We start from the raw sequence: 12,558 nt of genomic DNA on the forward strand, positions 1-12,558 counted from the left end.
GCAGAGTGAGGGAGGAGAGAAAAGACACTCATGACAACCACACAATCCCCCAAATTTCTCATCAAATCAAAAGTGTGTTATCAAAATTGATCACTACAAAAAGAGGAAACATACCAAAGTAACTTTAAAAACATTTGAAAATAGAACATAACTACCAGTATAATTGACATTAAAAAGAAATACAGTTAAAGATTATGGAAAACTTTAACTCCCTAAAATTATAAATTTAGATATTTAAAATTTTCCACAAAATAATTTTCCATATTTAATACATAAAAAATACGAGTAACCTCATAATTATTATTAAATACTTTAATCATACATCAGATTCCTTATTCTTCCTTGAAACAGATAAACCAAGTTTTATAGTTGAGTTTTATAGGTGAGTTTTATCAAAGTCTTAAGAAACAGATTTAAGACTATAAGAATGCTATTAAAATTGTAGCTACATTGTAACTGTGTGAGATATTTGGCATACTGTAACATAGAAAGTAGGTACCAGTTATAACAGACAGTGTGGTTATTCATTTAGTAATGTGTGTGTGTGTGTGTGTGTACACATATATATATACATATGTACACACATATACACAATGGAATATTACTCAGCCACAAAAAAGATTGAACTCTTGCCACTTGCAAAAACATGGATGGACCTACAGAGTGTTATGAGAAGTGAAATAAGTCCGACAGAGAAGGATAAATACCACACAATTTCACTTGTAGGTGAAATCTAAAAAACAAATAAAAGAGAAACAGACTTGTAGATACAGAGAACAAACTGATGATTGCCAGAGGGGAGAGAAACAGAGGACGGACAAAAAAAGTGAAGGGGAATAGGAAATACACAGTTCCAGTTATAAAATAAATAAGTCATGGGGATATAATGTACAACTTAGCAAATATAATCAATAATATAATATCTTTATACAGTGATAGTTGGTTGTTAATTTTTGTGATCACATCCTGAGGTACCTAAGTGTTGAATAACTATGCTGTACACCTGAAACTAATATAATATTCATTGTATGTTAACTATATTTTCATGAAAAGAGACAATACAAAAATGTAATCACCTCATGAATGAATAATCACATTGTTTATTAAATCTTATATAATTTCTATGTTATAGTATAGCCAGATAACTCACAGAGTTACAACACAGCTACACTTTTTAATAACAGCATTCGTATAGTCTTCTAACATATAAAATTAAATAGCATTTGGTCAAAAGAATTAAAGGATAGGAGGCAGGTAAAATGTATATTTATGTGGAAAGATAAATATAATTTATTATTTGGATTATTGCCTTATATGATATTCCTTTTAACTTATGTCCTCTAAATACTGTACTAATATCAGTCCGTCAAGTAATATCTTAGTTTATTGCTAGGTTTTTACATAGAAATATATTTTAGACAAAAAGTCATAGATATAAACAATAGTTCAATGGTTGCCAGAGGGTAGGGGGCAGGGGTGGTAGATGAGGGTAAAGGGGGTCAAATACATGGTGATGGAAGGAGAACTGACTCTGCCTGGTGAACACACAATGTGATATATAGATGATGTCTATATTGTACACCTGAATTGTACACCTGAAACCTATGTAACTTTACTAACGATTGTCACACCAATAAACTTTAACTGAAAAAAAAGAAATATGTTTTAGAAAGTCAAAGCAGGGAGTATGATCTATTTAAAGGAATACCGTCCCCTTGTTTTAGCCACAATGATTTCCAAAGATAAGAGAATTAGCCTTGAATGTAAGGATCTCTAGCTCTTCACAGTAACCAGATTAAGCTAATTGAAAATTATGCAGGGTAATGAAACATTGATTTTGTATTGCTTTTCAATTCTAATGTAAAATAAACAATTTACACCCAAGTATATTTGACCATTCTTTAAGGAATATAGAATGTGAGTTATTAAATTGTAGTCTGTTATATTGTATAATATTTGTGAACTTCTTTTAATTACAGTATATTGTCTTAAAATTAAGCTGAAATTCCATAAATTTTTATAAGATATTTTCCTACCATATCTATGACTGTTCAATAACTTCAGTTACAATTAGCTGTCTTTACTACAATTGTCTCTAATTCTCCGGATTAGACATATATATGTATATATCTGAATGATCATTTCTATAGCAGCTCCCTTTAGACTAGTGCCTGCTGCACTGGAACGTCACAGCAGACCCAGGTCGTTGCCACTATGGAGCCCGCTCCCCCCGGTATTATTACTTGAAGCCATCAGCATTCTCTGCAGAGCCTCCCTTTCTTAGTGACCACCTTACTTCTGATTTCAGAGTCTATAAAGCCATCAATTCTTGAATTGGTACATTCTTTGCTTTTTTAAAGAAAACTTTCTGTATACCTATATCCAGCCCTCCCTTCCCTACTCCAGGATCATTCAAAAGATTTTCCTCCTTAAAACAAAGTTATTCTATTTTGCCCTGATATTATTTTCTCCAGCTTATCTAGAATCTGGACTTGGCCATAACACTTATTTTCACTTTCTGTGGATTTTCTAGCTTTCCCTTTTTGTGGGCTTTTCCAATGTTGCCTATCAAATATACTTAAGGCTTAGAAAGAATTATAGAATCCAAACGTGGCTAAACTGATATTAATTTCTCTTACAACCCTAATTTTTTTCTATAACTTCTTTTCTTGAAAATCTCTTGGGTTGAATATACTTTAATTACTAATAAAAGTAATTAATTACTAATAATTATCCAATCCCTCAACTACCATTTACATTAATTTAATAAACCCTCCTGCAATGCATACTGTGTACTGAGCCCTGTTTTAAGTGCTACTGTGTTTTTAAGACAGTATTATGTTTTAAACATATGCATTATATGTGACTCAATCCATCTGTTCTTATACACCATGCAAAATATTTTGGTTTCTCATTATAAAAGCAATATTTGCTCATTCTAGAAAAACTTAGAAAATAGAAAAACATGTAAAGTAAAACTCAAAAGGTATCCAAAAGCCAAAACTACTCACTGAAAGCATTCTTCTCAATTTTACATAGTTTTGTGAATGTTTGTGTATGTACCTGGGTCCATTTTGTGTACATATAACGTGTGTATACTTAGATAATCATAAGAGCTAAGAATTGGATGTGACTCTTTGTTATGCATTGTTTCAAGCAAATACTCATATAATCCTAACATCAACCCTATTTTTATTTTCCCTATTTCACAAAGGAGGAAACTGAGGAAAAGAGGGTAAGTAATTTGCTTGTTACATGGCAAATCTCATTACGTGGGAATCACATTCAGGCAGCCTGACTGGTAATGTTTCTTCTATACACACACACACATACACACACACTCACACACACAATACACACATACACATACACACTCACACACACACAGACACACACACCCACACACACATTCACACACACTCACACTCACACACAATCACACACACAATCACACACACATACACATACACACACTCACACACACACATACACACACATTCACACACACATACACACTCACACACACATAGACATACACACGCACTCTCCCTCTCTCCGTCTCATACATATACTAAATATATACCTATATGCTAAGTACATGACTCTATCTATATTTATAACCACAGTTATGATGTTTATGCAGATTTGAGCCCACTTTTCCACCAAAATTATATTTGGAATATTTTTCTATTTAAAAATATTTTTAAAATACCATTTTAATGGATTTATAATATTCTAAGGTATGAATATACTATTATCTCAAGTCATTCCCCTATTGTGAAACTCTTTTCTGCTGTCAAATCTTTACATATTATAAATATCATTGCAGTAAATATCTATGCATACAAATTTCTGTTCTGATTTCTCATTGTTAACTTAAGAGAAACTCCTTAAAAATAGAAACTCTGAGTTGAAGTGTGGAGCAGCTAATACGTTATGACATGTGTTATCTATAGTCCCTCATGAAAAGGTATCTCAATGGCTGTTAGGGCATTAACCCTCGATCTATCATGTGACCATTCATCAAATAAACAAATATATAATTGGCATCTAGCAAGGTGCAGACACTGTACTCTATCTGGGGACACATTAGACAGACATGGTTATTGATGTTTGGGTGTGACTGTATGTGTGGGCATCAGGGCAACAGCACATGGATGCAAATATGATTAAAATGACATACAATGTTGCGTGCTCAACAGGAAATGTCAGAATATTGCATAGATAATAGTGAGATGGTTGGGGCTACTTTATGGTTTATAATATTTGTAATAACATAAAGAATATCATGGCTGAGAATATAGTTTGACCAGGACATCTCATGACCTCTTAAATATTCCCACAGGCTTCTAAAAACCCCTTCAAATGACCTATGTTTGAAAAGGAGAAATTCCCATTCATACAAAGAATTTGATAAATGCAAACTTCTCATTCACATCAACTTGTCTCACTGCTAATTTTGATTTCTTCTGTGAATCACTTGGCTTCACAGACGAGGTCAATCCTATATTCCGTAGATACTATGTAACCTCTCTTCCCTTCAATACAGTGTATTTCTTCCCCTTCATTTTCTTACTAGGTGTGGGGTTCTTGCTAAAATACTCTACTGCTTTTCATTGTTGAATCTTTCCAAGGCCATGGACTGTTTATTCACCTTTGGTCTTCCTCCAAATGGTCACTGAAGGAAGACTGCTGAGGATAAGCAGAGCTAGAGGCCAACCTGATTTTTGTGGCTTGCTGCATTCTTACTTCTTCCACGTACTGCCTTGGGGCCAAATGGATTTGTAGTGATATACTTATATAATCCTGATTTAATTTTTCTTAAGGGAAATTATGCATGTTCAGGAGCTCTACAGCCTTTTACTGAAATAATTATTTCCAAATCCCCTGAAAGTGGTTACATAATTTAAGGGAAGTAAAACATTCATTGAAGGACTAGTAAAACATTCACCACAAAAAATTTTTTTGAAAAGTGATGGTTTTTACTTAATATGCTTCTTCTTCTATAAAGGGAAACATGGTGTTTATGTTCAGAATTATGTAGAATTACCACAGACTGGGTGGCTTGTAAACAACAAGAAACTATGCCTGATACTTATATCTAAACTGGAAAAAGATACATATGCTTTATCCATTTCCTTAAGTATATTATTGCAGTTAGACATTCTGACAGCTTTTTATTACAGGTGAGAATCTGCTGAATGTGTTTTAATTTCTTCAGACGACAAGCTTCCATCTGTAAGGAAATTACATTGTGTCATGAGTGAACCTACAGAAATTATTTTTCAGAGAGGCAGAAACAGGGAAGAGGAGGGAGGGAGAGAGGGAGACAGAGAGAGAGGGGGAGAGGGAAGGAAGGAGAGAGGGAGGCCACTACAGAGACCTCCTGGATCAAACCAGAGGAAGCAACAGCTTGTGGACATCCCAGGAGAACCCAGGATCGCATTGTTCATGTTTATAAACTCACGCATTCAGCCTTCCATGATCAGTCGCGTTACTAATGAGCCCTTTCCCAGGTGTATTTTCTTTGTCTAAAACATATAGCCTTAACATCAGAAATACCTGTACATTTTAAGATTTCTTGTATCAAAAGATATTATTTACTTAGAGGGTTAAGAAAATCCTAGTGACAATATGGATTTTCCTTTAATCAAAAGAAAAGTAAAGAAAAAAGGTGAAAACTGATAAAACATTAGTATCATTAAAAATATACCATTTTTCCTTTACCTTGATTTTGTTTGTTTCTCTCCTAGGGCAGGCAGGGGTTGCGGGGAGGGACCAGCTAGCACAAATTATATCCCATCTTATTTTCCTTCTGCTTTCATTCCTGAAAATCAGTTCAATCCCACCTCTATCTATAGCTCTCTTAGCCTTTTCAGATATACAAATTACCTGTAACAAATTACCACAGACCGGGTGGCTTATAAACAACAAGAAAACCAGTTATGTGTCACAGTTGTAGTGTCTGGGAGTCTGAGAGCAGCCTGCCAGCATAACCAGGTGAGGGTTCTCTTTTGATGGCCGACTTCTCTCTGTATCTTCACAGGGTGGAAGCACCTGGGAAGCTCTGTGGGGTCTTTTCTGAGGGCACTAATCCCACTCATGAGGGCTCCACCCTGGTGACCTAATCACCTCCCGTGGGCCCCACCTTCTAACAGTACCACACTGGGCCCGGGATTCTCACGTGAGTTTCTAGGGACACACAGACACTGAGACCCCAGCAATACCCTCCTTGTACCGCTTCTTCTTTGTTCTGCGGTCTCACCTTGTGGCACCAGCATTAAGCAGAGCGGTTCCTAAAAGGCCACAAATGTCATTGAAGGGTTAAGGTAAATAGGACTCATTGAGGTTCCCTATGGAGATGCGTACGTGTAGCTGAGCAAACTCCCGCCATAGTCCCACACGACTGCCCCTGCATTAGCATCGTTCTAGCAAAGCCGCCAGAAGCCTCTGCTGCTGTCAGAGGCCTGGGCCCAGGTTCTAATAGCTTTACTCCTGTCTTTACGAGAAAAAAAAAGAAAAAAACAGTTCAACTGGTCTCTTGGTATGTGGAGGTAAGATTATGTTCTGGTCTGACACATGATTTTAGAGAGAGTTAACATCCAAAGTTAGATACAGTTATTTACAAACTATATACCTTGTTTTCCTGAAAATAAGACCTAGCCGGCCCATCAGCTCTAATGCGTCTTTTGGAGGAAAAATTAATAAAGACCTGGTCTTATTTTACTATAAGACCGGGTATTATCTAACATAATGTAACATAAAGCCGGGTCTTATATTAATTTTTGCTCCAAAAGACGCATTAGATCTGATTGTCCGTCTAGGTCTTATTTTTGGGGAAACATGGCAATTGTGAATTAATATATTCAGCAACGTCTCCGTGTCTCAGGTTATTTGTGTAAGATTCTCAGTCGGGGGACATTTTCTAGATCGGGGTAATAGTTGTTCCTATGAGCATATGTATGCTAAAGCTCCAGTAAAATTCACTTTGACTTTGACTCATAAAGGCAATAAAGGGAAGAAATGACATTTCCGTCCACTTTATTGCTAATATTTTTGCTTCTTACATGTCTTAATGTTCATTTTTTCTTTCTCTTATTGTAGATGATGACTTTGGTTACGAGACTGTCATCCTGCGAAGTTTAAAAACGGAATAGAAAGCTGGGATGCTGTTCATTCTGTGATTGTAACCGGCTATCATCATCTGCCCGATGGCATTGCAACCTTTCCAAGATCACCGTTTGTAGATCATGAGTGTTGAATAATGTCATTCTTTCACACAAACGTTTCCCTCTCCTCACACAGCCTAAGCATTTAGGTCGTATTGTGATCAATTACATGTTGAGTTTTTTCTGTGTGTTTAATGGTTTATATTAGTGTCTCAATAATTAACTTTATTGTTATTATTTTATCTCACTTTTCTATCTTATTTTATCTAAGGTACCATAGTATTATCATATTTAATTGGTTTATACTCAATTTAGTCTGCTTGGGAGAGGAGATATTCTGTCCTGTTTCATGTGACATATCACATTTATATAATATTTAAATAATTTTAAACCTGTTCTTATATTGCTTCAAAAACAGACTATGGTTGACTCTGTGTTTGATTGTGTGTGTGTATGTATATGGCTTAATCAGTGGATAACCATGCATTCCATTTCTCTGCTTTCCCACTGGATCATTTGATGCTGAGTTGAGCTGACCCAGAGATGTTTCTGGAAGTTGTCTCCACCTACATATGTCAAATATCAGCATAAGGTTCTCTGTATACTTATAATATTCTACTCGAAAGACTCACAAAAACCTTATTTATATGGCAAGGCTTAGAAACAGGACTTCTTATTAAGAACTTGCCTGGACACCAGCTTCGTCCTCTGTATGCTTCACACCTGACATAGGTGCGATGTGCGTATGAGGCAAGGAGACCTCATCACACAACCACACCACTACGCAGTGAATTATTACTTTTTAAATAGCCACCGCATTTAATTCCTCCTGTGCACTGTCCACGGTACTCGGTGGGTTTCATGGGGAGAGGTTACTATTGGTTACTATCGGTGGGCAGATAAATCCAGTTCCACACATGTGATGTAATTTGTCCAGTGGCAGATGGGTGGTAGAACAAAGTGGGTCTGACTTTCAAGCCCGTTATGCCCAGCTCCCATAGTCCATTTCCCATCCACTTGTTACACTACCACTCTGGGCCCTGCCCCAAGGATGTTGCCATATTTGAAGGAGAATAGTGGGACGTCGGATGCTGCATTTTATTTCCATGAGAGGTGCCCCTGTGACATGGTAACCATTGAATTAAGGAAATCTACTTCTGATTCAGAATATTTTGTAATTATTGCAAACATCTTGTCATAGAAATGACCCTCCATTAGAATTAGACTTGGATCCTTAACCTAGGATTTTGTTTTTTCTTTTTCTTTTAAAACTACAAAATTTACATTCAATATTTAAACATACCAAATCCACGCACTCTTTCAACACTACAACTGAAAAATGATTTTCTGGCTTGAAATTTTAACCATTACAATGTAAACAGCATAGACTTCATTTTTATGACTAGTATTTTTAATAAATGGCATTTTATTATTCTCTACATTGTTCATCTTTGGTGTGTTGCATTAATTTATACTAAATTTCATTTTATTTTTAAAACCTCACATTCCTTATTATTTTTATATATGATCTGTTTAAAAGCATAGGATTTTAACAAAGGGAGTTTGTTAATTCAATAAAGGTAGTTTATTAAATAAAGGTAATTTTTTTAAATAGAATTTAGCAAAAACTGTGAAATTATATTCCAGTTACATTCAGCTGATATAAACCCTCTCTTCACTATGGTAAAGAGTGACCTGCTGTTTCCGATACTAACGTGAACCCCTCTTAATGTTCTCCACACTCTCACAGTCATTCAAAATAAACAGAAAAAAACAGTAAATAAATAAATTTTAAAAATAAAAAAACTAAAGCTTATTCTAATAGTCAAATAACTGTGCTACATTTTCACTGCTAAACTGAGGACATAATGTAGTATAGATTTGGGAGCTTAACTCCCCTGGTTTCTTACATACACGATGTGTGATTTTGAAAAGTTAATCTTAACCTCCACTTCCATATCTCTAATAAGGATATCATATCTACTACATCAAATTATTTTGATAGTAAAATATGCTTAAAATGTACAAATTTGGGCATAATTCCTAGGACACTGCAGAAACTCAATCAATTTTAGTTTGCTATTGATTATTTTGGGGACAATTACCACTCATATCTCAGCCAAGAGCTGGTAAAAATCTTTGAAACATTTTATGTAGTTATGCTAGATTATGTTTTTTTTAAGGTCTTTACTTCTAGAATATGGCTATATATTTTAAAGCATTCATGATCTCTTATTGAATTTAATTCTATATTTATAAAACTGTTTCTATTTTAAAAATAAACTGCCTATAATGACCTGGCTACATCATTGACTCATATGTGCAGGTTTAATTTTTAATTCTTAATTTTAATTCTACAAATGGAAGAACTTATATAGGGAGATAATTAAAATAAAACAGGTCTTACATGACTTATATAGCCAAGATATATGTTATGTAAAGCTTCTAATCAACGCAATCAACATAGGTGATATAATACTATAAGGAATTAAAATCTAATTTGCATGAGCCTTCTGTCTTCAGCTACTCTGTGACCCATTGCAGCTTTTCACAGCAGAAAACCTAAAAGTATGTATAAAACAAAATCAACTCAGTTTGCCAGGTGCATTCTTGCTGAATCAGCTACTTGTTATTATGCCAAATTCTGCTTTTTCTCACTAAGGGAATATATCCCTGAATAAAATGTTAGTAATGTTTAAAGGGAAATAACAGCCTTAATCCAAATTTGAAAGCTGACAGATTTTGCCATAAAAATAAAAAGATAAGAAAAATAAGAAAAGAAAAATGTGAACTTTAAAGAAACATATAATTTTGAAATTACAGGGTCATGTTTAACCCAAAGACATTATTATAAAATTACTATATGCTGACAATAGAAAAATAAATAAAGCACATTTTTTTTTTTTTTTTTTTTTTTTGCAGAGGAAGTATTCAGGAAAAACTCCATAATGAAAATGATACCTGGTTAGTCATTTGGGGATGAAGAGACAATTGCTGGGTAAGCAAGGTTGGCAGAAGCATCAGAGAAATAGGAAGTACAGTACATCAGTTTGTTGGAAAAATTGCCCAGATCATGGAAAGATCTCAATAGGGAAGTCACAGTATGCACATTCGTTAACTATGTGATGACTTAGTTTCCTCCTCCATAAAACTGGGTTACAATAGTTTTTCATGTTACCAGTAAGTAAAAGCCAAGATTGTAAAAATTATCTTGAATTTTAGATGCTATGTCAGATGCGTTTCCATCTCATGCAATGTCATAATTTTGAGTAAACAGATTTAATGGATTGAAGTATTAATGGGAAACCTGGTGCCCTGTGTTCTAACGATCAACATACTTATTCCCTAGATAACTATGTTTAAGAAGAAGCAAATTGGAGGAAGTCTGGCCTGGGTTTGAGTCCTGACTCTTCCTTTACTTGTGTGACTTGGAGAAATGACTTAAAACTTCATTAAGCTTCAGATTCCTCACCCTAAAAATGAGGAATAGTTTGACCCATTGTCTCTTTTCAATAAATGTTAGCTCTTACTGTTAATGTTTAAAGAAGTGTATTGTCTTAGTGTATAACTAACAGACATGCATCGATTCTGTCCCTATGTTGACTATGAGAATTTGCACCTGACCCTCCCATGAGACTCACATGCAAAACATAAATAATGAAGTTGGCTTATCAAAAAGATTTGGAAATTTGTTGTCTGGAATCACTATCAGTGGTGTCACGTACTCTGGACACTTATTTGAAGCATCCCAAGAGTTTCGTTGATAATAGAGGAGATCCACTGATGTGTAAGTTTCCATCACAGGGCAGCCGCTCTGCCACGAGACAGAAAGAGAAGAGCTACCACAGAGACATAGTTGCATGTCACATACATGGAATGGATGTCATAGGAGTTCCAAACAGGATAATCTATGTAGGATAAACAGTTCCAGGAGGGATGTAGGGAGGATGTGAGCGTGAGATGTGCACTTCAGCAGCAACAAGCTTTGGATAAAAAGATGGGACCATGAGCAAAGACATGAGGAGAGAATGCACAAGGCATGACCAGGGGACAAAAGGCAGTTACAGGGTGGTGTTGGGAAAATAGTCGGCCATGCTTTTGGAGGGACAGGACATTGAAGGCAGGTGCTGGAGGTCCCAGGTCATTCGGCTTCTAAGTTTGATCCGGGCATCTGTCCACAGGCTTGTAGGAAGGGAAGGAGGGCTGCCTCCTCTGAAAATAGGCAGGCTGGAATGGTGTACAGTTGGACCCAGCCTAGTCCTAGAATATTATAATGCTAATCATCTGTGGCAGAAGCTGTATCCAACTCCTTTCAGACTTGGGGCTATTCTGCCTAGCCCCAAAAGGTGCTCTAGATATCACCAGAGACTACTTTCCCATCTGTTCAAATCACAGGCTGTCAGCTGCAAAAACGCAGCCCCTGTTATCTCTCTTAGAAAATGAAAACATTGCACCAATCTGAACTTAGAGTTCAAAAGGAAAGCATAACATAAAATGATTTTGCAATAAAATGTAGCTCAAATGAATGCTAAGAAATAAATAATTTTTATAGCTTGAGAAAACGATACCAATTTCAAACATAAAATATTTAAGAAATTCATATATTTTTTGTTGAACCTGACCAAAATAACAATTCTCAGATTTATTTTTCATGATCTGGCCCATGGAAAGTGAAAAGAGCATATGACAAAGCAGCGGCCTTCAGTTTTTGCTTTGTTTTGTTTTGTTTTGTTTCTCGTTGAATGGGATGGACAGAAAAATACTGCAAGGTCTGTCCCAAAGGAACAATTCAGGTGTCAGTTTACTAATCCGGTTGTAAGTCAGGGAGACTCTTAGATATATGAGAACAAGGACCCATTATCTTGTTCATCACACTTCATCTAATGGTAAGCATGATGCTCGGCCCAGAAGGAAGCAACAATAAATGGAGTAAGTAGCACAATTGGAAGAGAAGTCACCATCTCAAGCTGATCTCTCGAGATAGTGTCTCATTTCTCCAAAGAGAACATACAGATGGCCAGTAGACATATGAAAAGATGCTCAACATCACTAACCATCAGAAAAATGCAAATAACAACCACAATGAGATACCACCTCACTCAAGTTAGAATGGTTACAGTATCATCAACAAGACAAATAATAACAAGTGTTGGAGAGGCTGTGGAGCAAAAGGAACCCTCATACACTGTTGGTGGGAATGCAGACTGGTGCAGCCGTTATGGAAGGCAGTGTGGATGTTCCTCAAAAAATTACGAATAGAATTACCGTATGACCCAGCAATCCCTCTCCTGGGTATCTACCCAAAAAATCTGAAAATATTTATCTGTAAAGATATATGTGCTCCAATGTTCATTGCAGCTTTATTTATGGTGGCCAAGACATGGAAACC

The 12,558-nt window shown here is 35.7% G+C and overlaps 1 protein-coding gene across 2 annotated transcripts in view; it reads left to right on the forward strand.

Annotated features, from left to right (window-relative positions):
* Window positions 1–11,660, forward strand: part of CCDC102B (coiled-coil domain containing 102B) — a 203,578-nt gene extending 191,918 nt beyond the window's left edge. Inside the window, exons 9-10 of one of the 2 annotated variants that reach the window (XR_016021211.1) lie at window positions 7,105–7,901; window positions 10,092–11,660. Coding sequence is in view for 1 of the 2 variants with exons in the window: in XM_019729363.3 (XP_019584922.3) it covers window positions 7,105–7,108 (4 nt within the window). In the remaining variant the exon portion in view is untranslated. Of the gene's footprint in view, window positions 1–7,104; window positions 8,609–10,091 lie in introns of those variants that run through there. The other variant, XM_019729363.3, reaches the window with a different exon arrangement.
* The last annotated feature ends 898 nt before the right edge of the window (window positions 11,661–12,558 follow it).

This window comes from Rhinolophus sinicus, chromosome 4 (genome assembly GCF_057876585.1).
Source record: "Rhinolophus sinicus isolate RSI-liver-muscle chromosome 4, RSI-T2T, whole genome shotgun sequence".
Taxonomy (NCBI): domain Eukaryota; kingdom Metazoa; phylum Chordata; class Mammalia; order Chiroptera; family Rhinolophidae; genus Rhinolophus; species Rhinolophus sinicus.